Source organism: Fusarium tjaetaba, assembly GCF_013396195.1.
Source record: "Fusarium tjaetaba strain NRRL 66243 chromosome Unknown NRRL66243_c0000486, whole genome shotgun sequence".
NCBI classification, from domain to species: Eukaryota; Fungi; Ascomycota; class Sordariomycetes; order Hypocreales; family Nectriaceae; genus Fusarium; species Fusarium tjaetaba.
The window spans coordinates 1-25,193 of NW_023501682.1; the positions used below are offsets into that span (position 1 = coordinate 1).

Here is a 25,193-nt window from a genome sequence, read left to right on the forward strand (position 1 = left end):
TATAAAGTTATTAAAAAAGGTACTATAATATATTAAGTATACTATATATATTAATTAGATTAGGGCCCTAGGACTCTATCCTGTAAAGTACTAGAGTTTGTTGTGTTTAAGAATCACATTTAAAGGTTTGCAAGCTCTACTCCTTTTATAAAAGAATTTGCCATATCCAGGACTAGCTTCTCGACTTTACTCAATTAAACGACTCGAGTTTTGCATCCTTGTTTATCCACCATTTGCAGTGGCAGCATGCATTTGCGGCCTCCCATTTATGCAAGACCCTGAAAAAGGCTCATGTATCATGTATGTATTGGAAATCGTATATACTCAGAAGTTTCTGATCTCTTTATTGGCACAACACCTTCTTCTAACCAACCCACCAATCTGATATTGCTTCGGGATTGACAGTCTATTTGCAGTTCGTTCCGCCATGAACAAAAGTACCATCAGAGTTCTCACAGCCACATGTTCCGTCGTTAGGATCCTTGATACAGGTTGTACCAACTCCAGAAGACTCTCCATTGTCGCTACTAATCGTCAGATCCGCATCATGAACATTTGTTTGACAACACTTACTTCCAGAAAAAAGTCCAGTAATCCGCATCAGCAGTGAGCTCTTCAGAAGTAGGAGCATCGCATTCGTAAGCTTCGCAAGTACCGTAGGGAGCACCGTTATTAGCATCATATTGGTGGTCGACTTTGAAGATGGCAAATGTCTGCTGGCCAGAGACACGGGTGTTGTAGGCACATTCAGCGGCCTGGATGGCGTTGGAGGTCTTGGATGCTGGCTGTAGTGTTAGCATATGATATCGATGGAGATTAGATTCACGCACGAGAGCATGATGGGCTCTTGGGATATTTGCCCTTGGTGTTGCTCTGAGCAGGCTCAAGAGTAGCAGTAACGGCGCCTGCAATAGCAAGGACTGAGGCTAGTGTAGTGAGAGGATACATGATGAATGATATGAGATCTTGGCGACAAGAGATTGATAGTCTAGCTGTGTAAAGATAAGATTGTAGCTCCGAGGTATTCAGAGACCTTATATACGACACTTTCTCTCCTTTATTTCAAAGAAATTGAAGACGTCTTTTCGAAACATGTCATAGTGGAGATATTCATGATTCTCTCGGTGGAGCGCTCGCCCCTTGACCAATTCTAGCAAGGATAAAGTGGCTCATGCTCGACGACAGCTGTCGTATTCATACGCGGCTTAAAACATACATGGATATTATCTGGGTCTGTCAGCGTTGTTTGGGTGAAACAGCAAGTTTTGAGGTTGTAACTGGTGGAGATACTTGGCTGAGCAGGCCGCCGATAATCCGATGGTGATGTTTCGGAGATATTGTAGACTGGGGTATGTTTCCTCAAGATTAAGTAGCTGAGCTGGCCTTCGTTGCATTTATTGCCCACTTTCCGTAATTCCGATATAAAGTGCCCCATACTTGACTTATATCTACAATGAACCAATTGAAGCCGGACATTTGATTGGAATACGCCTCGAAGAAGGCAAGAAGTTGCCCATAATCTTGGACTATTTCTTTGGCAGAAAACGTTGAAAAGAACAGTCGAGAACTGGGAAATGGCTTTTAACTAGCTGGCATTTTCAAGTAAAGTATGTGGCTTCATACGGAATTTATTAAAATGTTATCTAAGCTAAGGTGAAGTGTACTAATGAACTACTATGTAAGCTAAAGGTCCTCCACATCTGCAGCGGTATGCGGATGAAACGTCTCAAAGTTAAAAATCGCTTTCTTGGTCTCACCCTTCGGTTCATACAAGACCAGCTCTGGACAGTCGCCCAAGTCGCCGAATGCACCAGAGTCAGTGAAGACACCATCTTGCAAAGTCCCTGTGACATTGAAGTAATACCCAATCTCCCTTATCCTTTGTCCAGCACAGCGAAGTGACACGCGTGAGCCATGATGATCCTCAAGTGTATCTTGGATATCAGAGAGCCGATAAAACATGGAATATGAAGGGATAATGCCGTCGTCACGAAGCCACTCATAAGTCGGCAGCCTCTTGTGGAGATACATGGCTTTTTGGAAGTACGGGGCTGCTTCCTCTGAGACTTCATAGTGGCTGAAGCACTCCGGGCTCAGGGTGCTGAAGCATGTGCCATGCTTAACCCACTGATCTTGCCAGAGCTCGTCGTTATCTCCATCGGGTGACTCCCAGAGTCTGTTCATTTCGTCAATAGTATCTTCAGCGCCGGCATGGTAGAGGATTTGTGTGATGTTTGTGTATGTGCGGTTGGTGTCGCAGTGGGTAGGGAGGGAGCCGTCGTTGTGGATTGGCCAAAGTCCACCAACAGTCCATGAATCTGACGAAGAGGTTAGATACAGTCAACTTGTTTGTGCAGGGGACAGAGACTCACCTAAAGGTCCAGTGACTGGTCGTGTATCCCAGACTTGAGTCTGAACCATCCTCGCAGGTGATGAGTAGCAGCAGGTGTCTTCAGCTGCAGCAGCATCATAGCATGAACCTCGTCGGCTACCTGCGTAAACATTTGGTGTCCCAGCGAGTGCTACGACAGAAGTAGCTGCTGTGATAAGAGATAAAATCTGAAACGAAGACATGTTGCGCTTATTTCTCAAGGTACTGCAATCTTCACTTGAGTTACTTTGCAACACTTGGTTTTGCAACGATATGGCCCCTGACTTTATAATTCTCACTGGCACCCCTATGACCATGATATGAGCGAATTCTACACACTCCAGCTTGCGTCTGTAAAATCAACCGACTGTAGCCCGTAACTGAGCATCATAGAACTGTTGGTTGTGAGGCTTATACAAGTCCTCACTTGGCAAAGTTTATGTCCTACTCACCAATCACAAACTGCACCGCGTCAGCTACCGTCCGAAAACGTTCAGCCTCGTCTTGGAACTATGTAGGGTTTTGTGGAAGTCAACTGACGCGATACCAAATGCGGACTATGCAGGACAAAGAGTGAGTGATAGTTTTGCAGATCCATACCAATTCACCAATTCACTTTTGAATATCTTGGTTCTTCGTTCATGCAAGGTACTGATATCGTTATTTGTTTTCATTCGACTCCTGGTTTTCTTGGACCTGCAGGCCCGTTTGGGTTCAGTTGAAACCACGATGATCACAATTTCTCTTCATGCTGATAACACAAAGGCTGGAATGCGGACCGGTCCGTAGAGCTGTAGCTGCAGTGGTTGGACGGGTGATGATGTATACCTCTGGCCCAAGCTCCTCAGCCATGGGCTTACGTTAGAAGGAGTTGGAACTATTTGAACCGTCATTCCAGAGATTCTGAGGGAAAAGTTATTATCGGAAGATTAAGGATTGCCATGCTGCGGCGCTAAGAATAGGATTGGGTTTTGCGTGACTGCCAAGGTCCAAGAGATTCTGGATCATTGTTGTTAGGCTCATGGCTAGCTGGCCTTCATAGCTGAGATAGATATCGATCCTCAGATGGTAGTCCGCGATCGGACGGGATGTCTCAGATATACTCAGCGGACGGGACATCTACCCGGATTTAGTAGACCCATAAGATCGGAACCGGGATCTCAGAATATCTCTTCTTCCGTATCACTCAACACCATCACCAATCTCTTCCAGCTTTTCAAAATCTCGCAACCTAGTCTGGGCCGAACCTAATTCGTTCCCCGGCCAGCCCAACAAAAGGACCATGAACTCTCACCATCATAAAAACCTGATTGTCGGAATGTGATAGTTAGAGTTTTACCTGTCAGAGACTGGGCCACCGCCACAATTAACATACTTGGACTCGCCGCCGTAAGGATAAGATTGGGAAGCCCCCCAGTTGTGAGGTTCAGAATAAAGGTTAGAGCTGAAGGTCTCGTTCATGCCCTCACCCATCTGCACGAGGACAACGGCGAGAACATCACGGAACATATGTGAGCCTCCAACTATGAATGCCATTCACGACTCGTGTGAGAAGTGTAACCCGGCTGCGCGGACTAGGCACGGCCCCGGAATTTAGGCTATTTGAGCTTGTGTGGAGAATGAAACGTCATGATGTTGATACTGGAATGCTGTACCATCACTCGATCAACCTGATTTTCGGGGTTGCATGAGAGTTTCGCTGTTTGATTGACATGCCGTTGAATTCAATTCAGTCTTTGGGACCTTTACGCGGTTCAAACTGTAAGACGAAAGTTGTTTTCTGGCTGATGACGGCTTCAGAAGATAATTATAAAGCCTCGCCTCGAATTACACCGAGGTCGATCAAGGATGACACTCCTGCTCGGACCGATGCAGGTTTTAGGTTACATGGCAAAGAGGGGGAAGGCAATGTCGTCAAGAACAAGATAGATTATAAACCCGTCGTCAATTATAATCTCCGTTTCTTCTCCGCATAATCTTATCATGATACGTCTGGAGAAATGAAGCTTTTCAGTATCATCGCGTGCCTTTGCGCATCCTCACTGGCTTCAAAACCGCCACAGTTTCACAATGCAGCAAATTATCCCGGCGCCGATCCTTATGTGTTGTGGGATTACAAAACAAACCAATATTACGCCTATTCTACAGAGGGAGCAGATCCAGGGAGCCTCTTCGCCATTTACAGCAGTCCTGATCTGTCGACTTGGCAAAAACACCCCGGTGGCGTTCTAAAAGCGTGCTACGATGACAACATGAGACGCATCAAAGGCGGCCAAGCCTGTTGGGCCCGTGACTGGTACTGGGCCCCTGAGGTATACTACAATAAGGTAACCGGGTGGTATTTTTTCTTCTATGCTGGCCGGTTGCGGGAGGACTTGACAAAGGATTACTTCCGATACTCGGACTTTGAAGAGCCGTCTAAAATTGGCGTGGCTGTCGCTCGTTATCCGGCGGGACCGTTTAGGGAAATTGAAGATAAGCCGATTGACTACTACCCATTCGATCCCGACTATCACGATGTCAACCTCATCATGGACAAGAAGCAGATGCTGCCACCGCAGAGTCTTGCAGAGGGTCAGAAAGCGCCCAAGGGAACATATATCCCCACCATTGATGTCAATATCTTCTTTGACACAGATAAGCGCATTTATATGTACCTCTCAAGAAATGCATACCGAAATTGGAATTGGGATAGCAAGCTGGGCAAGTACATCGAAGAGTCGAACATCATCGTGGTAGAGATGGAACGGGCTTGGTGGGACGATGCAAATGCATCAACTATGCCACAAATCATCGCCTCGCAAAGGAACATCCATGCCCGGAATGCGCAAAAACCTCCCTCGAACATCACCTCTTACAACGGCACTGGTGAGATTGGATCACCACCTCGCAAAGACGGCTGGAAGACTGTTATTTCCTACGGCGCTGATCCGCAAGATTGGGAAAACTTTCACGTTGACGACTATCGAAATTTCAATGGCACGAAGAAAGATCGTCGTTGGGCTGAAGGGAGCACTATCATCACGAGACTTGGCAAATCTGATGCGAAACCTGTTTATCTTCTATTATACAGTGCCAATAACTACGAAGCATCCAATTACGGCGTTGGCTTCGCAACTGCAAAATCTCCATTCGGTCCATTCCGAAAATCTTCGAACAATCCTATCCTTACACAGGACCCTGATAACGAGATTCCAATATACTCAACTGGCCATGGTAGCATTGTTGCTTCACCTGGTAAAAAAAGCCAGATAACCTTCGCTCAGGACGTTACGCATCGGACACCTTGGGGTTCTGAGCTGTTCTATGTACATCATGGCCGTAACAGCACGGAACGTGATCGTTCCCTTTACACAACTCGATTGCATCTCAATGAAGATGCCGTTGACTTCGGGTCTAACAATTCTCTCAGCATGAGTCTTACACCACTTGATCAACCTTTGCCAAAGAACACGTACCCTCTTAACATGGTTGCAAAGTGCTCCATTTTGCATGCCCTGAGTAGTAACAAGAGATGGCATCAATATCAGGTTCGTGTTGAATCCAAGCTAGGAGCCCCTTTTGATATTCGTGAACCAACGAATAGGGTTGTTGGACAGCCTGGAGAGAAAGCTCCAGCGTCTGTGACAGCTGATTGGTATGATGGCTCGTTTGTCCTATCTTTTGATAACAAGATTGTGAGGGAATTGGCTTATCAGCGCCTGGGTGTTGATGGCAATTGGACAACAATCACAACGAGCTGGACTACATGCAGATAGTCTCAACCAATGCTGACGGGCTGCCTGTTCCTAGTAATACTAAAGATTTCAAACTTCAGAGACCATTCTCCGAAATGCGTGCAAATACAGGCGAGGGATCTATAAAGACCTCCATCTTATACGACTTTAAAGTGCCATCCTCGCCCCTCTTCATCAACATCGTAGCGAGTGCTGGAACTTTGATTTCTTGGGTTTTGGGATCGTCCCCCTTGACAAGATACCGAACATCACAGCGATGATATATGCAGGGGCTCACATAATCTAGGCTAGTGAGAAATTTGCCAGACAAACTGTGATGTATAATAGCTTACCGACATGGATAACATCATGTTCTAATCCATCGAATTTGGCCCATATAGCTTTGAACATCTGAATATACCATCAGCATGTGAAAGGGAACAGTTTCTGGTTTGTGTAGCCTACTTCTCTAGCATCCGTGACGGAGCGCACCGGACTATTCGCGTATCGTATAGTGGCATCTGCTGTATAGAACCTATCGAGCCATGCGTCTACATCCATTTTGGCACTATAGGTATTGTTCTGTGACGAAGAAATATGTCAGTATCAACAAAGTTCAGTGTGCAAGATAGACTTACTTCAACAAGCCAAGCCACAGCCTCTTCTTTCGAAAGTTGCAGGTCTGAAGACATCTTCGAGTTCTTTCTTATTTGTTTCAACTTTGATCGCGTTCGCAGTTGTTATAATCTCCAAGAGCCGTGAAGCATTTTCATACATCGTGGAAATTTATACCCCCTCACTAGTAAAGTTAGCTTCGTGCTTAAGGTTGACCGCTACCCTGACTAAGCGCGCAACTTCCGGACCACATAGTCAGGTACCCAGATAGTTTAGATAGCGGCCAGACTATGTGGAACTTCACAAACACTAGACCATCGAGGTTTGCGGCTCCAATGGTCCAACAGTGAGAGTCACGGCTATTCTTCCGGACATCAAGCTGCAGTATCCAGTAGCGACTTGCGAAACCTTGTTGTATTCAAGAACTTGATAAACTATCTCGTCCCCATGTACCCAATTGTCGAGCTCCATCATGTCTTATATCCAGGTCATACAAGAATCAAGTTGGACTCAACGCCCCCCATATTGGGGATACAAGTGACCCGGTATACTGGGAATAGTCTTAAACATAGACAACCTGGGTAACGGTGGGGGTAGGTGCCGCAACGGTAACAACAGAGGCACTAGCACAAGAGCAAGCCGTAAGATAGCGAGCCTCTCCAGAGCAAGCACTAGCATAGGTAGGAATAGACTTGGTAACATAAACCGTGCTTGATATCATCAGTAAGAGATCACAACAAGGTTTAAGGATCCTCGGCTCACCTTGCAGCAGGAGTAGTAGTGACCTGGAGATAAGCTTCACACTCAGCCTTGTATGAGGCAACGACAGCAGGGCCACGGAAGCCAGGGACAACGGCTCGGGCACAGTTGTCGCCGCAGCCGGAGCGCTCCTGAAGTTCCTTGGGGATGTTGATGGCCAGGACAGGGGCAACAAGAGCGGCGATAAGAGTGAACTTCATGGTGAAGATAATATAGTGTTTTTGGTAAGAGAGAAGTAAGGAGCTTTATTGAGTGTTTTGGAGCAGAGTTGAGTGAAGAATGTGCTGAGAATGATGATGAAATGGGATCTTTGTGTGCTCTTTATACACAACTTCTCCAGCGTAACTGCATCCCACCTCTGCTCCGAACATACCCTTCCCCTGAAAACGCTTTTCACACCGATAAGAAGTCCCAACGGTTTAAATGAAAAGAACGCCTAGCACCACGAGGTTATCGCCATCATTCATCGAATTCCCACGTTTTTAACAGCTAGCGCACCGTTGGCAGCTCCTAGTCAGATATCCTAAACGCCACAGACCCAACCGTCAAAGGGGCATGAGCTGTTAACAAGGCGATCTAGATCGCACTAATCAGAAGCTGAGATCCATTAAAGGCAAGGTCAAACGGTCGTATTCAGTGTTTGTCGGGCCTCGTGATAGTTTCGGGAATACAAGTGGAAAATAAGGGGGAGACTATTTGAAGTCTTGGTCCACGAGTTCCGGATTGAGAATTCAGCTGGATTGAGGGTCTCATCGGATCATCGGAGGAGCTGATATACTGAAAGGGTAAGGCTTCCGGACGATAGGGACAATAGGATCAGGTTGACTCAGTGTTAGGGGGTGCTTGACGAGATATTGCTTCTACGGCGGGGATTCACAAACAGTGGTTAGCATGGAGCCTGCGGCCAACAGGCAGATTGGTATCGCAGAGTTGTTGGGTAACATGACACCGATGTATAGACCAAAGAATCCATTAACCGGGTTCGGAACTTATTAAGCATATATAAAACAATATCTGGAGAACATAAATAAGATGCTTCGCTTCAGCGAAGCACCCGAGACTCAAATCTGTTACAGCCAGAGTAAGCTTGAGCTATTAGCAAGCCCTGGCTCTGACGATAAATACAATCTGTCGATTTGGACCACTCGGTCTGCCCAAGGAAAAGGAACGATACCTATCTTCCTTTCACCCGTCCATACCATCGCGAATGCGCAAGAAGTTGGCATACCGCTCCAGGGTCCACCGACGTGACACCTTGCCCCAGATAGCCATGGGCAGCGACGACATGATAATGACGAAGCTAAGAATACCAAGCTCGATGAAGGTGTTCTGTAGACCCGTGTCAATCCAGTAGCTGCACACGAATGTGAAGATGGTGGCGAGGGTGTTGTTGATGACGGCGACACCGACCATGCCCTCGAGAACCATGTCGGGATAGCTGTCGGCCAAGTACGTGATGCTCAGATCACCGGCGCAACCGTAGCCGAAGCCGATAAAGCCCAGCGCGACGTAGGGAACAGGCCAGTCCCAACCATGCGCAGAGCCGATACCGAATAGCCACATACCCAATGGGAAGATGATCACGCAGAGGGCCATGAGGTAGAGACGGAACTCGGCCTCCATAATGCCGTTGTTGCGTTTAGCCTTCCAGAGGATGAACTTGTCGCTGCAGTATCCGCCGTAGAAACAGCCGATGACACTTCCAATCAGACACGGAATGTTCATGTTGGCGACAGCAGAGTCGCTGTAGTTGTACGGCTCATTCACCCAGTAATCCTCCTCGACGGTGAGGTAGAAGGACAATGCGATGTTCTGCATTCCCCACTGAAGACCGGCGAACCAAACGGCGGGAAAGGAAAAGATGCGCATCGTGTGCCACAGGCGGTGGACATACTGCGTCAATCCCAAACCGCGCAGGTTGGACGCTGGAGTGATAAGAGCAATGCGCTGCCAATAGGACTTCTTGCGCGCGAACGAGGCCTCGAGTCTGTTGCGCTCGACCTCCTCTCGTCGCACTGCAGATGCGGTTTGAGAAATCGCAGCTTCTTCGTCAACTGGAGGCGATACGTTCTTCTCCTCGGCATCCTTGGTAACGACATGGTCACCAGTAGCCGCGGGAATACCCTCAACATTGCCGCGGCTGGCGTCGCGCTCCTCAGTCTGGTGGAGATTAAGGTAGCGACTGCGCTCAAAGGCCGTCTCCTCAAGACCGAAGTAAAAGAGGACGAGGGTGAAGCCAGAAGCAATTGCGCCCATATGGCCAATCCAGCGCCACCCGACATTCTCTGCCAAATGGCCTCCGATCAAAGGACCAACATAGGTTCCGACCGTAGTGGCAAGGGTATACATACCCAGGGAAGTGCCATTCTGGTGCTCGAACCAAATGTCCAGCAGAGACAATTGGACAACGGCCTCGGCGACAGACTCGGAAGCACCTACAAAGAGCTGGGACCAAATCGTGTCGCTGGTTGTCTTCAAATGGCCGAACCAAATGTTGCCAATAAGACCCCATACCGTTCCTACCAAGTATAGAATTCGTCGTCCGTAAAGATGCGTCGCAGGCGAGCTGAGAAGCGTCCAGTATCCGATCGCGACAAAGAGCACACCAGCGCCCGTATTGAAAACATCGTAACTGATCCCGTATTGCTCATTGACACCTGTGCTCGCAGCACCAGCGACATTGGAGGTGGCGGCGGTCAAAGCGACAATGTAACACACGAGAAACGAATGCCAGGTCTTGCGCGCAAGACTCCAGTTCAATGGATCATTGGGAGACTTTGTCGGAGGGGGAACGAGGATGACATCGCCATGCTTTTCGATACTGGCATCGCCGGAAGCGACGCTGGCGTGCTCGTCGGCGAAGAGACGTCGTGTGCCCGGGAGGACTTCATCGAGATCGCGAGCAGACGGAACGGCCATCCGCGTCGATTTGCAGTGGTACTTGGTAGTGGGGTCTTGTCAAGTCGTCTTGGGGCGAACGGCTCCTCGGAGCCGCATTCACACGCGTTAAGGAGGATAGGTATGGGTATGCAGGATATCGATCGAGAGTCAGCAAGACATTGTCTGTAATGCGATAGTGATTCCTAGCAGGTTAGAAGCAGAGCAGCGATCGCAAAGAGAATGGGAGGGGAGGAAATTTTTTATATTATGCCCAAGGATCCATATCTTTCGGAGCAGTCCCCCACCAGAAGGTTCATTCCCATGTCGGGCCGCAATGGGGAGACCGGGGCGATTCCACAAAGGGCAGTGCGTCTGACAATTTGTGGTACGTTTGGCTGGGTTGAATTGAAAAGGCTTAAGCTGTTGATGTCATGGTGTGGAAGACGGCACACCACTTCCGTGATGGAGAGATAAGGTCGCGTGCGGGTGTTGCGCTGGTATTGGACGAATAATCCCTGGGGTAAGTTGCCGTCTTTTTTGTCAACGGTCTTCCCCGAAGAGGTTCGGCGATCATTGTCAGTTTGAAGAGTAGTATTCTGAGTATAATTGAAGCGATGCGACACACGCGATAATGCTTCAGATGAATTGAAGCTGACGTTGCTGTACCTGTCTGTACTTGTCTGTTCGCGAAAATGTCCACTCCAGCAGCCAGTGACAAATGGGTTAGGTTGACTGATTAGTCACCAGCCGACTTCCGGTTGAAGCTACGGAGTACTGTACCGCGCTCAACGGTCGCGATCAAATGGGAGTTACCATTAGGTCAACTATACTGAACCTTGACTCCGACGTATCAAGGTCGCCAGCTCGGCTCATTGTCGCGATCGCGATGCAACCACATGCTTCCCCTTTTCTCGGTCATGGAAGAAAAAAAGCGCATGGCCCATGCCTTCTAGAAGCCAGGTCAAGGGCAAGGATTGCAGGAGCCCAACAGCTCACCAAGCCAGCAACATGATTCAAGGTTTCTGTCAAATTTTTCGCTCATGAAACGAAGTACGTTGTGAAAAATTCATGTCAAGCATTTCTACGTCGCTCTCATAAATAGTTGCTAAACATCATTGCTGTGGTATCAAAAATGTCCTGTTTTCCCATGATCCCATCTCAGCGCCAGTCCTAAACCATCAAAAAGTCCACGTTCAAATCCTTGAGTTTCTGCAACCAGTTCATACATCCGTCATCGCCATTCTCATGCTTCCACAAAATCTGCAACGTATCAATCGCAGAGTATAGAAATCCCCATGGGTTGATTTGCGCTACCGCCTTCAATCGATCCATAACCCACGCCCGGCTCTCCGGAGTCGTTGCCGTTGTTCCATAAATAAAGGTGGGCCATCCCGTGGCTTTGAAGTTTGGGTCTTCGTCAGGCTGTGGTAGGAGCGTCTCGTAAAGATCCTGGATGAGTGTTTTGGGAACTTGGTCTGGCATCCTGGCTCGTAGTGCGGGAGCTGCCTGGATTATGTAGAGACATGTTGCCAGTCTGTGCGCGGAGCCAGTTCGGGCACTGCTCCATAGGGCGGCTTTGCTGGCATCTGGCATTCTGTCCTTTGCCCATTTGAGGACGTCGAGACGTTGTACGCGGTCTAGTAGGTTGGTGAATTCGATAAGCGCTTCATTACTGGAGACGTTCCCTTGAGCTTCGGCATGTAAAAGTTGTGCTGTCTCGCGGAGGATGTCGAGAACTTCAGGTGGGCAGCAGAAGAAAGAGTTGTTGGTTCGCGATAGTGTTTCTTTGACTTGATTTGGTGCAAATGATGCTGCCTGGGTGCCTGGTTGTGATGGGTTGAAAGACAAGCTCAATGTGCAATAGCTACGTGAGTCAGTTAGCATCGAGTCAGTCAGTCGGGACTTAACGTATCTCCACTTACACATAACAGTCCGCAACAATATAGTCTCTCAGAGTGGTGTCAGAGCCAGTATATGGTTCTATCATATTCAAAAGCTTCTTCGCGCCCTCGAGATGAGGCCTCCAACCTTGCCAACCAGACTCGATGAGCTCTGAGTTGATGAGAAACAAAACAGTAGCGAGAATTACATCGGCTCCAATGGTTTCAATATTCCGTAAAGCATCGGGCATCATTTGCAGTCCTTTTTGTTTGGCAACGAGAGCATCCATGAGCAATTTCTTTGGTGCCTCTTCTCTTTCATATGAGTTGGGGCCTAGCCATGATCTTGATAAATTGCACATATGAGATGCAGATACTGCAATGATAATTTGTTGTAAAAATGAATGCTCATTTGTGAGCTGCAAAAGATTTAGATATGGATTTCTGTTACCGTTGGTTTGGTCATCACCAACGAGATCCAGGCTAACTCGAGTTGAATCTGAGTTGAGGGTTAGCATCATGAAAGACCGACGTCTTGAGAAGTCATACAATAATTCAAGTACCATCTCTGGGAATGCGTCATATCCTGAAATAACGGATCGACCAATGTCCACGGAGAGTTTGATGATGTTGGTGAAGGGGGCGAAGGAGGGGACCATGGCTTAGTTTTGTTCGGAGCAAAGAGTTGATTTTCCTGAAGCGACACTAAACCCCATGCACCTGGCTCAAAGCCTTGAGTATCGAAGGATCCCATTTGCATATCGGAAGATTGAACATCGGATTGCACATCAATAGTCATGTCCGATTCACCTTGCTTGGGTAACCGACATACGGAGGCACTAGAACTCTGACCGGCCAATTTACCGCGCGTGGCTACTGAGCCAGTCCATAGAAATAGGCGGCCATAGCCCAGGCATTCAACCCCCCTGGAAGCGCATTTCGAGCAGTGCGGAATAGACCTGTCGCAGCGAAGTCTCGCACGGCGACAACTGTGACAGGCTTTCTTGGCTACTTGGACGGTGGTTGATGAGATACTTTCGCTGTCGGGGGGCGAAGTTGACATCGGATAAGATAAGTAAGTGAGATGAGAGAGATTGAGGCCTCAAACTGTAGCGTTGCCTCGTTTGCTTATTAAGATAACAGAAGCAAAACAAGGGGCGATTAGCGAGAAAAGTAGATGATTGAGAAAAGATCAATAGCACGTCGTGGGCAGGGTCTCGTTGTTGGTAGAAAAGGATATAATTTTGTTGATCCTGGGATCCTGGCACCTGGTTTGTAAGATGTTTGGTTGATTTTTGTTAATTCCGAAGCCCAGGCTGGGGAATGTCAAAGAATTGAGGTTCACGGGTTGGTGCCTTGAGATTCAGGCCGTCATCTCGGCTTAAGCGGAGCAATGCCAGGCATAGCCACGGGGGAGGGTCTAGACCAGTCTATGCCCTGATCAGCTAGAGCTACGTGCCTCTACGTGCCTCCGCATGCTATCGTCGTCAGCTGAGGGAGGCTTTGATTTAAACACCTGCCAAAAGGGATAAATTCACTTGCTTCAAGAGAGTTCGACACGAGATAAAGGGAACTATCGAAAGTCTAAAGATAGCTATCATATCTCATGCCTCCCTCCCTATCTCAAGCTATCAATTTCAAGCTATTTGAAATACACTAGATATGCAGACGCGTGAAATCACATTGCAACTCGAAAGTGAGTTATAAATTCGTTGTGAGGCCCTTATCACCAGACCCTTTTTGCACTGTCTTCCCAGCATGTGATCGTCAATCATGAGTTATGATTATGAGATAGAAACTGCCTTCGTGAAACATGAGTCCTTCTATCTTTAGGCCATGGGATCGAGTCCTGTCCGTACTGACCATGCAAAGACCAACAGCAATTGACGCCCCAGTTGATTGGCCCAAGTGATGCACCATCATTCATGCTGTGTTGCTCAGACCAACGTCTGCTCAACCTCAATCACTCTCTCACCGCCAACCTTGACACTGACTGCAAAAATGACGAACTTACAGAAAAATCCCAACGTGAGGTTGCTTGAATGTTCCGTCGACAGAGACGAGATTAGGCGAAGCTTTTATCGTTTTCTCATCGATGGAAGCCTCATAAAATACGTTATCACGGCGCCGGGCACATTTCTCTGCGATCATAAAGACCGTACCTTCGAGCCTGTCCTCCTTGGGACTCTCTTCCCCCAATTCCCTCCCGGAGACTGGAATAATGGCCATGTTGCTCGAGACCCTGATACAGGCGAACCTTCATTTGTCAAGATCGAGACCGTGGAATTTCCTGAGGTACAGAACTGTTGGCACCCACTGAGGTTTAACGAGCTCGATTTTACCCGACAACAGCGATTGAGACAGGGAGTTCACGTTTCGACGCACCCTGATGTCAACGCTGGTAAACCTGTGCTGGTCAAATTTGCTGTTTGGCCATGGGAGGTTCATTATGCCGAGGCTGAAACTACAGCTTATGAATGGCTGCGGAACATCGAGGTCTTGCCCAAATTTCTTGGTCATGTTACAGAAGGCAAAGATGGACGTGTTATCGGATTTGCTACGGAGTTCGTTGAAGGCGCAAGACCAGCGGAGTCAAGGGACATTGGGGGATGCGAAAAGGCTCTGGAGAAGCTACACGAACTGGGTATCAAGATGGGTGATACTAACAAGTTCAATTTCCTGGTCCGCGATGGTCACGATGTGATTATAGCTGATTTAGAGGCAGCTGAGCAAGGATGCTCGCAAGATGAGCTCGAGGAGGAGATGACGGGTCTCAAAGCATATCTCGAAGGCACTTCTTTCCTGGGCGGAGTGTATATTGTCAAAGAATGAACGACCTCGCTTTTCTATAAATGTTTCTATGTATGCATCCCTAACACTTCTTGCCAACATCGCAGTTCGACTCACTGCCGTCTTCTGAACCATCCATATATCGACCAAAAGCATAAAGCTCAACATCTGTGATATCCTTACGAAACTCTTTCGCCACCGTACGTCGGAAATAAACCCGTTTAGCCCATTTATAACCCTCCGCTCCAGCAAAGAAAATGCCGACGGCAATGAAGATCACCGCCCATTCCCAAGTGATGGGGTTATGCATAAAGACAACATGGTTGATGACAGGGATGTAGAGTGTTGGTGGAATGAGGACAGTACTCAAAGTGACAGACCAAAAGAGAAAAGGATTCTTCCAGAGACGCTTAGTCCAGGCCTTGAAACTCCCGCCCTTTTCGAAGATCTCGGCAAAGAACGAACGACGGAAGTCGACGAGCTGCCAAGCAAAGAGGAGAAAGTCCCAAGTCATGGTGGTGAAAGCTGTTGACCTGGCGGTAAAGACTGTGTCGCAGGAGGCAGAGTATTTGCTGTTGCAGTCATGTCCCAAGCCTTGGTCGTTGAAGCCGTAGAGAACGATGACTGAAGAACCAAGGATGCTGATGAGCATGAGAATGCCATAGACCACGAGGTCAACTAGGAACTCTGGAGTGAAGACGCCGTACTTGAGCTATTAGATGCGTTAGTGATATGCACATGAGATTAAGGTAAAGTCCTGACTTACACTGTGAGGCGGTCGACGAAGGATATCAGGACTCGCCTGCTCAAACCCAAGACCAGTCTCGGTAAATGCTCCAGCAACAAGCAACATCCAAATAATCTCAACAGGTGTCAAGACAAAGATAGAGACACCGCTGTCATCTTTGAAGGACAATCCTACCAGAAGACAGGTGACGAAAGCGACGTTGGCAGCAAGGACATGAAGGATGAACTTCTGGATGTTATCGAAAATCCGACGGCCCTCTTCAATGGCATTGAGGATAGAAGCAAAGTTATCGTCGGTCAAGATGATATCAGAAGACTCTTTTGCGACATCTGATCCATTGAGACCCATCGCAATACCGACGTCAGCATGCTTCAAGCTAGGACTGTCGTTGACTCCATCACCAGTCATAGCAACATAGCGTCCACGGCGATGCAAAGCCTCGATCATGCGAACTTTGGTCGTGGGAGAGCAGCGTGCTACAACAAGCGGTAGCTCTGGCATCGCGTCGAGGTCCGCGTCTGAGAGGTGATCGAAATCATGAGCTGCCATAACCATCGTGTCGGCAACATCCCTCCTGACCATCCGCATTCGTTCTGGGGACGGGATGATAGCGACTTCAGCGGCGATGGCTCGTGCGGTTTCGGGATGGTCGCCGGTCAGCATGTGCACGCTGATACCAGCCTTTTGGCACATCTGCACACTGCCGCGTGTCTCGGGGCGTGGAGGGTCATAGATACCGATGAGTCCGCGGAATACCAGGTCTTTCTCGAACTCGGATCTGTCGATGGCGGATGAGAGATCTTCGGGGAGACCAGTGACAGGGGATCGACTAGCGAGGGCGAGGACTCTAAGACCAAGGCGTGCAAATGCCTCCATGTTGGCCAGGATGGTTTCCTTTGCCGGTTCGTCGAGAGGTTCAATTCTGCCCGATTTCTCCATGGACACGCAGCTGCTGAGTACCCGCTCGACTGCACCCTTGGTGAAGATGTGCGTCTCTTTTGAAACAGTATCTTGGAACACCACCGACATCTTCTTAACCTCTGAGTCGAAAGGGAATTCAGCGAGTTGCTTCCATCGTGGATTCTGCCCGGAAGACAAAGACATGCGGTTCCAGTTGAAGCGAGTGACAAAGACTTGAATGGCAATTTCCGTAGGATCACCTTGTACAAGCCATTCTTCCGGACCATCTTCCTTGTGTCCTTTCTCGACGACTGCGAGATTGGCGAGGGAAGCGATGTCGAGGTAATGCTTCAGTGCTTCGTTGGCAGCAGGTTCATCATGAGCGTTGATTGTGTGCGACTTTTCTTCCTCGCCTTGCGCTGGTAGGTCGGTAGGCTGTACTGGAGTAAAGTCGATGTCGCCAACCTGGGGATTGTATGGTTCGTTCGTCGATTCCACTGAGTAAGTGCCGTGTCCTGGAAGCCACGCCATTCTGACCACCATCTTGCCTTGGGTCAGAGTACCTGTCTTGTCAGAGCAGATGTCTATCCGTTTGTTAGTTCGTATAGTCTCCAATGTCATAAAAACACACAAAACTTACTAGTGACTCCTCCGAGTGCTTCTAGGCTCTGCATGTTCCTCACAACAACCTTACGGCTCACCATCTGCTTCGTTCCTGCTGCCATTGTAATAGTCAAGACCAAGATCAGAGAGACAGGTAGTGTTCCCACAGCTGTAGCAACAGCGTAAATGATAACATCCTTGCGTGGGTCGAATTTGTTGGCTGCGAGTACAATGATGGCGCAGACGATTGCGAAGCCGAAGACATAGAGAAATAGCTGCGACAGCTTCCTCTGCAGGGGAGTGCCAACGTTGACGCCCAGAAACTCACCAATAACATCGTAGGTTGTGAGCAACCACTTGGCGAGGTGGGATAGAAACGATGCTTTACCGTTCTCATCATGTTTGACTTCCCGCCTCTTCCGTCCAGTGTCTTTCAGAGCAGCTGCAATGGCGCCTATCTCGGTATAAACACCAGTAGCAAATACAACACCTCTACCACGACCCTTGGTAACGATGGTTGAGCTGTAGCAAACATTGAGACGATCACCCGGTCCTGTGTCGTCATCGAACTGCATCGTAGGACTTTTGCGCACAGGTAGAGACTCTCCAGTGAGCAATGCCTCGTTTGACTCGAAGTTGGAAACTTCTAAAAGACGAATATCAGCTGGTACAGAGTCGCCCATCTTGAGATCGATTATGTCGCCCGGTACGATATCGCTTGTTTGGATCGTGATTGTTTTCCCATCACGGAAGACGTTGGCTGTTGGGAGACTGAGAGACTTGAGGGAGTGGACGGTTCGAGCAGCTTGTAGGTCCTGGAAGAAACCTATGATGATGTTGAGAAGTATGATCAGAGCGAGAGCGCCGCCTTCGATCCAGGCTTTTATACCGAAACTTGCGGCGAGGGCTAGAATGAGGACCTATATGTGTTAGTCTTCGACAGTGGGTGATAATTGAAGATTGGTATTACCAAGGTCATGCAATTGCAGATCTGCTCAATGAAGATCTTGATTGGCTTCACACCCTCTTCCTCACCAAGATCATTGGTTCCATACTCAACAAGTCGTTGCGATGCCTCAGAAGCACTCAACCCAGTAGCTGGAGTCGTGTTGAGCTCTTGGACAACCGTGTCAGCTGGCAAAGCATGTGCTGGACGCGAAAGCGGTTTGTTGGATTGACCAGAAACATGATGCTCCATGTCTGGAGAAGTTGACTTGGGAGACATTGTCGCCGCTACCAAAGGAGAGTGATAACTTGAGAAGAGAAGCGTAAAGAGAGGAATTCCTTCTCGAGTCCTTGGCCAAGCAGCCTAGCCTTATATGCTTGGAGGCTCGCATGGCAACATTCATCAATTGCACCTTGTGGGGAAGCCAAGAAACGGTGCAGCCCTCACGACTAGACCGACCGAAGCAACTTTTACCGTTGTCATTCTGGCCGCTTCGTCAACTGTCCAGTCGTAGTGAATTCCATGACAGAAAATGGGGCTCTGTCTTGGCCTCCACGGGCTCCGAAACTTCCATCACCCCGATCGAACTGTAGATCTACCGATTTTAAGTCTTAATATTCCGGTTCTAAGTCTTAAATGCCCGATCTGATGTCGTGTTAGGAGTCATAGTGGCAGAAAACGATGCGAGATTGGCTGGCGGAAACATTTACGCTTATACCGAGTCTAAACTGTAATAGTGAGCCAAGACTCCAATGCATTAGCGCTCTCGCTATCAACGTCATTGGTCGGTGACTGTCCCCTCGGCCAAAGATCCATCAAGGTACGCTGTGAATTGCCTAAAGCGGTAATTGACAGCGGTGATGGAGACTCGCCAAGAGCTGTGTTCGTTTATGCTTATTCATATTATCTCGAATTCATGGCTATTTCTGCCTCTTGGGTCAGAAATTCGGAGGAAAAGTGGGTGATGTCCACATCTTATCAATTCCTGTCTTGCCTGTGACTCTTTGTCTTTTGAAGTCATATAAATGAGTTTGGGTATAGGTTATGAGGCTCCATTATCCATCCCATAGTTCGTCAACATTCCAGCAAGATCACGATTGAATAGCGAAATCATGATAAGTATCTCTTCTACTCGTGACTTTAACTAGTTTTCATCTGATATCACAATTCACACCTTCTAGGCTCTTACGAAAATAGGCACTCAAATATTAGATACGAAGTTTCAGTGTCCCAGGTCTCACAAGCAATAAGACGCTGAACAGTTCAAACTTCAAGATTCTAGAGTTGGTATTTCATCTTTAAGTCGTCAATCAATGAGAGTGGACTTAAATAGCAAGACTTCTTGCTATGTCAGTGATGAATCTTTCTTTATATACGCGATTTAGTGACGAAGGTCACTTGTCTGAGTATTGCGTTGATTGACATCAGCCCAGCCGATGTTGCTTAATAATGCACCCAATGTCAGATTCACGCCCTTTGGACTTCTCTGCATTTATTTTGGCACCTCTCTTTGTCTTGTACACTAACAACAAGCAACAAGCAACTCTAAAATATATCAATTGACGTTATTCGATCTCGCTCTACGTAATACAACGCCATCATGGTCGAGCTCCCGTCACCATTCGCCGAGATTCCCAGGATACAGTTACTTTTCGACCGACCCTCAGACATCGAGCCATTGTCTTCCCTCGGCTCATCTATAGATGGGGGCGCGAACTTATGGATAGCCCGCGAGGATCGCAATTCGGGCCTTGCTTTTGCCGGCAATAAAGTGCGCAAGCTTGAATATGTCTTAGCGGATGCCCTCGCACAGGGAGCCGATACCCTTGTGACTACGGGCGGACTGCAGTCAAACCACATGTGTCAAACTTCTGCTGCTGCGGCTCGACTTGGCCTCAAGGTGGGTTATCTACTGAACGTCACAGAATCTTCTTGACTGATTAAAAAGGTCGCTCTTTATCCGGCCAATCGTGTTGCATCCGAGGACGCTGAATACAAGTATCTCGGCAACATCCAAGCAAACTCAATTCTGGGCGCTGAGACCTTCGCCCCGGACACCAGCGAAGACAGTGTGATCCAAATTCTCAAAGATCGTGGGCAAAAGCCTTATTCAATCCCAGCCGGAGCGAGCACGCATCCTCTTGGAGGTTTGGGCTATGCTCGCTGGGCATTTGAACTGCTTGAACAGGAAACAAAGCTCGGCGTTACATTTGACGTCATCGCTCTTGTTGCGGGATCTTGTTCCACGTTGGGAGGTATACTCGCAGGCCTCAAGCTGGCGCAAAATCAGGGCATCATAGGGTCTAAGAAACATCTCATTGGATTCTCGGTATTGTATCCGAGGAAAGAGGATGTTGTTGAGAAGGTATTGAGCATAGCAAAGAACGCAGCTTCAAACATTGGCGTTTCTCCGGATGAGATCACGGAAGACGACTTTGAAATTGACCCTTCTTATATCGGAGAAGGATACGGACAGGTTAACCAAAGCACAGCTGATGGAATGAAGGAGCTAGCAAGAATGGAGGGTATTCTGACTGACCCTGTCTATACCGGTAAAGCCTTCAACGGACTGCTCCATACAGCCAAGAGCGGCGCGCTGAAAGGCAAGAATGTTCTCTTTGTTCATACCGGAGGACAGGCTGTTCTTGGAGCTTATCCGCAGTTGAGATAGTTAGCTCGTATAGAACCATGATCGAGACTGCCGAGGGAGAAACCTCTAGGTAGTCGTAACCAAGTTTGCTGATCATTATCCCACAGAATTATTCATAGTCTGAAGTATCGTAAGCGGCCCATGGAGTCAGAGGTCTTTAAAGTTCATTAACATTATTCAACTGACTCTCCACCATTCTAAATAGATTCATACAGTGATACATATCTATCCCTCAAAGCATAAGCCCATGTCTTTCAAGATATCCTCTGCCCTTATGTCGATTCCACCCGTTCTAATATCCTCAACTCCGAAGCCCAGGAACATCTCGTCACCAATGAACCCATGGTACTTCTGTTCACGGCTCTTCCAGCTCATAGATGTCACGTAAAACATATCTGAAGTCTCCTTCTCGGGATACTTCTTTCGGCCATGAATCCAGATAGGCTTTCTTGACATGGCATGAATCTCGAAAGGAACCTGCTGCTTGAACAGCATCACATACGGCTCGTAAACACTGTGATAGTTGAAGTAGGATTTATGCTGGTATATCACCATGATGAAGGTGTTGTTGTCATCAGGGACACAAGAGGGTTCGTCTCTACGACACATGGTGACTTTGAGAGAATTGGTGGTCTGGTGGATGGACTCGAGGTCAGTTTGTAGCTTGGGGAGATACTTGGCCAGGCATTGCTCATCGCCTGCTGCATTTGGTGCAAGATCGGGACCAGCTGAGCCGTCGGCGTTCATTTGGGCAAACACCCTCTTGGGCCTGATGTCGTAGTGCGTATACATGTTTCCGACGGAATCCCAGAAGAGGAACCAATTCTTTTCAACCAGATTCCAAGGCAGTGGTCTTTGAAGCTCAGTGCCGACTCTGAATAGACCCAGATTTTCCATATCACCCGACCAGCCTGTCAGTGTACGAAAGTCCTGAACGAACTGGCCAAAGCAAGTGTGCATAGAGTTTGAGCCATAAGTCGTGTAAGGCCTATCAGGGCCATAAAACACGCGTGCGTCGTGTGGACCCATGTTCATATGGAAATACGACATGTCGCCTTCACATTTGTCTCCTCCCACAGTCGCAGTGACAGGTAGAGTAGTGGGTGAGTTCAGACATCGAAGAACGCCGTCTTGAAATGCAGCATTGCAAACAAGCTCAGCAAACCAGAGGGAATTCCCGCCTTCTTGCAGCCATTGAGCTACGACAATCCAAGTGTTTTCCAGTGTAGGATGGGGAATGAGATTGGGGTTGAGAGCAGTGAAGTCTCTGAAGTCAATCTCGAAGAATTTCTTGTCTTTGGTAGATAACGAGAAGACTTCAATATGTGTTTCGCTGACATCTTGAGGTATAATACCCTCGCCGAAAGGCTTGTCTTCTGGCGCATCTGTCTTGGCAGCTGGTGAAGATTGAACTGGTGATGCTTTTGTTGTGGATGGTTCCTCGTCAGCCAAGAGTTCTTGCTCATCCCCAGGTGACTTTTTCAGCTGCGATGGAACCCATCCTTGAACATGTGCAGGGAAAGATGATGGGTCAAGATAGAGCTTCAGAGCAAAGACAACAAGAAGAAAGAGTGGTATCACGAACAACACCAGCTTTCGGGAATCTCGGACGAGCATCTTGAAGCATTCAATGCACGTCGTAAAGAAACGAATGTGTCGGAGAATGGAGTTTGATGCAGGCGGGGTCCGGTGAAGCCCTTGAACGATAACAATGCAGCTTTGATTGTGACTGTGACTGTGCCGTACGTCATTTAACTAATCCTTATTTGAACTATACTCCGCGGACAGGGGTCAAATCGTAAGATGACCCTTTACGCCGAAGAGGAGCTGAGAGATTATTCACGCGGGAGATGCGGAGTCTCGAGATGGTGACAATCATGCAGCCACGGCAATTGGCTTTTTACTTAGAGACCAATGAAATTTCAAGGACCCTACACAGCTGAAGATAAGTCGACGGGGAAAACCTGGCAGATTGTGACATCCAATGTCGCCGCAATTCGACGTCGACACATTTTTCATATGCATGCCGAGGCAGCTTAGGTACTTTTGCGGGGTGACATTGCACTAGCCAACGGCGCATGTTCCTGAACAGGGGATGCTCTTTTCTGATCGTGGAGGTGTGCAGATCTCAGTCGCGGGAGCGGGGATTAGCGTAATAAGAAGAGGTTGGGGTTCTTGACCTGGCATGGCTTGGTAATACGAAGCCGCGACGGCGGCAATCTCATGCAGGTGACCCTCCATCTTCTTGGTCGGTGAGCCGAGAATCACATGGAAGCAAAGGAGAGCATGCGACATTATGCCCCAAATCGATCTGACATCGAGGTCTGAGGGTATGGTACTCCGTAGATATCCTCAGATCTAACGGTGGGAGAGCTGAGACTAGCATGGCAATGACACATGTGATGTTACCAAAAAGAATTAAGCTTGATTTTATTCTGCATCAAGATCTATGCTACGCTTTGGCCTGCTTGCTAGTTGGATCCCCCAACGCCTTCTTATAGAACCACGCTGCAAACTTGACGCTGGGCGTGTCGATAAACCGCGTCACGACGTCAGCTAGCCCGAACGTCAAGGGCACGAGAATCAGCTGAGGGAGGAGAAATGAGAGCTCCAGTCCCAAGGGTCCAGACATTGGCAGGGCTAGCTTGTTTGCCCAATGGGGAATGTTCTTCATGATCTCCTCGTTCTGCCATCCTGCTGCAACGTAAAGTCTCTCCCCAATAGTCCATAACACTGGACCATGGACAAGATATAGAGCGAACGAGATGCGTCCGAGCCACTGGCAAAACCTCGTCTCGAAGAAGCTCTTCAGCCAGAAGATCCTAGGGATAGATGCTACTAAGAAGACAGCTGCGTAGAAGAGGTAGAACCACTTGTAGTCAAACACTGCTTGAGGCTTGAACCATGAAAGGTAGTAGAAACCCCTGTTCTTGGCAAGCTGCTCAACATTGCGGTTCTCAGATGGGACTCCACCAAGGAACAAGCTAAAGACTAGAAGATGGTAAAAGATAAACTCCTTGGCAGGTTCCAGACGTGCCATCCAGCGGGGAAGATCACCCTTGCTGGCAAGAAGATCCAGATCGCAGAGGAGCATGCCAGCCGTGAACATGGAGTAGAATGAGCCATCTGCGATGTACATGAAATAGAAGATCAAGCCCACCTCACACCAGAGACGAGCATTCTTCGAACATCGAGAGAACGCCATCTGTGCTGTAAAGATAACAACAGAGCCTTTCATTTCAATGGGGATAGACCATAAGTGGCGGTTGTAGGTCAACCATGGCTCGCCACCTTCTTTGAAGACGAAGCTAAAGTTCTTGAACTCATAGTAGAAAGCCCAAAGCTCGTCGTACCAGCTCTTCTGCAGCGTCATGATTCGTGTCCAAACGCCAAACATGTGCAAATATGTGATGTAGATGAGCATAGCCATGATTATAGGAAGGTAAAGGCGAATCCAGCGCCTGAAGAGGGAAGATGCTATGACATCGCCCAATTGTGTGAGCTCTCCAGACTGAATTAGTCCCATTGGCTTGAGCGACAGAACGTAGCCTGAGATGATGAAGAATGTAGACACCGCGTAATGACCGCCGGTGAAGAAATGCCTTATGAAGGGAAAGGCTGCGAAGTAATGCTTTCCTCCGTAGCCAAAAGCATTCTCGAAGACTGAGTTCTGCTCAGCGATGTCGTGTGCCCAAAGTTCATGATGATGGACATATACAAGCAGAGCTGCAAAGCCTCGTAGACCGTCTAGGTAAGCGGTTGGACGGAGGTTCTCTAGAGGTCGTGTTCTGGCGCGAATAGCGGATCTGGTGGTGTTGATGATGTGTTTTAGTTTGCCGCCTGCAGCCGCTGGCTTCCAGTCTGCGTAGGACTTTGCAAGTGTCCAGTCTGAGCCTGAGTCCGTCTTGACTTCATCCCAGTCGTCGCTGTCGAGAAGACCACTTGTTCGAGGCGACATTTTGAACACAATTTGAGGCTTTAGAACAGAAAGTCTTGACAATCCAAGATGTTGTCTGTCTGTTCAATTGATGAAGACGAGGGACCTGATGTACTCCGCAACTCCCGATATGCGACTCGGAGAAAAGCCCCAACTAAGAATCACAAGCCGAGGAAAGCATGTGTAAAAATATGACAAAAACAAAAAGCAAGGCCCTTGAAGATGGGGTAATTATCACGAAGCAGGGATTGGGACTTTTGGTGTGCGGAGACCCAACGGCGTGAAAAGAGGAAATCATCATCTCGATGGAGGCATATCGTGGCTCTCATGACGTTGCACCGTTGGTGATGTTACATGAGGGGCGACCAGCGTTGCAGAATCCTTCCGTAAAAGCGCCT

General features: G+C 48.2%; 11 protein-coding genes across 11 annotated transcripts; 3 read left to right on the top strand and 8 right to left on the bottom strand.

The window, feature by feature from the left end:
- Nucleotides 1-406: 406 nt before the first annotated feature.
- Nucleotides 407-948, bottom strand: FTJAE_13830 (small secreted protein; the record flags this gene model as incomplete). Its single annotated transcript, XM_037347011.1, has 3 exons — nucleotides 407-524; nucleotides 574-781; nucleotides 831-948. The coding sequence occupies 3 exons, from the start codon at nucleotides 946-948 to the stop codon at nucleotides 407-409; spliced, it is 444 nt and encodes a 147-aa protein (XP_037199139.1).
- A 735-nt stretch (nucleotides 949-1,683) lies between these two features.
- On the bottom strand, nucleotides 1,684-2,574 carry FTJAE_13831 (ribonuclease; the record flags this gene model as incomplete). The annotated part of the gene is made up of 2 exons (XM_037347012.1): nucleotides 1,684-2,318; nucleotides 2,373-2,574. 2 exons carry the CDS (start codon nucleotides 2,572-2,574, stop codon nucleotides 1,684-1,686), a joined length of 837 nt encoding a protein of 278 aa, XP_037199140.1.
- A 1,797-nt stretch (nucleotides 2,575-4,371) lies between these two features.
- On the top strand, nucleotides 4,372-6,129 carry FTJAE_13832 (glycoside hydrolase family 43; the record flags this gene model as incomplete). The annotated part of the gene is made up of 1 exon (XM_037347013.1): nucleotides 4,372-6,129. The coding sequence occupies one exon, from the start codon at nucleotides 4,372-4,374 to the stop codon at nucleotides 6,127-6,129; it is 1,758 nt and encodes a 585-aa protein (XP_037199141.1).
- Nucleotides 6,130-7,264: 1,135 nt separating this feature from the next.
- On the bottom strand, nucleotides 7,265-7,661 carry FTJAE_13833 (small secreted protein; the record flags this gene model as incomplete). Its single annotated transcript, XM_037347014.1, has 2 exons — nucleotides 7,265-7,412; nucleotides 7,465-7,661. The coding sequence occupies 2 exons, from the start codon at nucleotides 7,659-7,661 to the stop codon at nucleotides 7,265-7,267; spliced, it is 345 nt and encodes a 114-aa protein (XP_037199142.1).
- A 985-nt stretch (nucleotides 7,662-8,646) lies between these two features.
- Nucleotides 8,647-10,380, bottom strand: FTJAE_13834 (uncharacterized protein; the record flags this gene model as incomplete). The annotated part of the gene is made up of 1 exon (XM_037347015.1): nucleotides 8,647-10,380. One exon carries the CDS (start codon nucleotides 10,378-10,380, stop codon nucleotides 8,647-8,649), a length of 1,734 nt encoding a protein of 577 aa, XP_037199143.1.
- Nucleotides 10,381-11,511: 1,131 nt separating this feature from the next.
- FTJAE_13835 (acriflavine sensitivity control ACR-2) lies at nucleotides 11,512-12,880 on the bottom strand (the record flags this gene model as incomplete). Its single annotated transcript, XM_037347016.1, has 3 exons — nucleotides 11,512-12,205; nucleotides 12,264-12,566; nucleotides 12,771-12,880. 3 exons carry the CDS (start codon nucleotides 12,878-12,880, stop codon nucleotides 11,512-11,514), a joined length of 1,107 nt encoding a protein of 368 aa, XP_037199144.1.
- A 1,342-nt stretch (nucleotides 12,881-14,222) lies between these two features.
- Nucleotides 14,223-15,053, top strand: FTJAE_13836 (kinase-like domain protein; the record flags this gene model as incomplete). The annotated part of the gene is made up of 1 exon (XM_037347017.1): nucleotides 14,223-15,053. One exon carries the CDS (start codon nucleotides 14,223-14,225, stop codon nucleotides 15,051-15,053), a length of 831 nt encoding a protein of 276 aa, XP_037199145.1.
- Nucleotides 15,054-15,093: 40 nt separating this feature from the next.
- FTJAE_13837 (potassium sodium efflux P-type ATPase fungal-type) lies at nucleotides 15,094-18,487 on the bottom strand (the record flags this gene model as incomplete). The annotated part of the gene is made up of 4 exons (XM_037347018.1): nucleotides 15,094-15,723; nucleotides 15,778-17,243; nucleotides 17,300-18,182; nucleotides 18,233-18,487. The coding sequence occupies 4 exons, from the start codon at nucleotides 18,485-18,487 to the stop codon at nucleotides 15,094-15,096; spliced, it is 3,234 nt and encodes a 1,077-aa protein (XP_037199146.1).
- Nucleotides 18,488-19,808: 1,321 nt separating this feature from the next.
- Nucleotides 19,809-20,879, top strand: FTJAE_13838 (1-aminocyclopropane-1-carboxylate deaminase; the record flags this gene model as incomplete). Its single annotated transcript, XM_037347019.1, has 2 exons — nucleotides 19,809-20,108; nucleotides 20,157-20,879. 2 exons carry the CDS (start codon nucleotides 19,809-19,811, stop codon nucleotides 20,877-20,879), a joined length of 1,023 nt encoding a protein of 340 aa, XP_037199147.1.
- Nucleotides 20,880-21,083: 204 nt separating this feature from the next.
- Nucleotides 21,084-22,475, bottom strand: FTJAE_13839 (uncharacterized protein; the record flags this gene model as incomplete). The annotated part of the gene is made up of 1 exon (XM_037347020.1): nucleotides 21,084-22,475. The coding sequence occupies one exon, from the start codon at nucleotides 22,473-22,475 to the stop codon at nucleotides 21,084-21,086; it is 1,392 nt and encodes a 463-aa protein (XP_037199148.1).
- Nucleotides 22,476-23,310: 835 nt separating this feature from the next.
- FTJAE_13840 (hard surface induced 3 (sterol glycosyl transferase)) lies at nucleotides 23,311-24,816 on the bottom strand (the record flags this gene model as incomplete). The annotated part of the gene is made up of 1 exon (XM_037347022.1): nucleotides 23,311-24,816. The coding sequence occupies one exon, from the start codon at nucleotides 24,814-24,816 to the stop codon at nucleotides 23,311-23,313; it is 1,506 nt and encodes a 501-aa protein (XP_037199149.1).
- Between the last annotated feature and the right edge of the window lie 377 nt (nucleotides 24,817-25,193).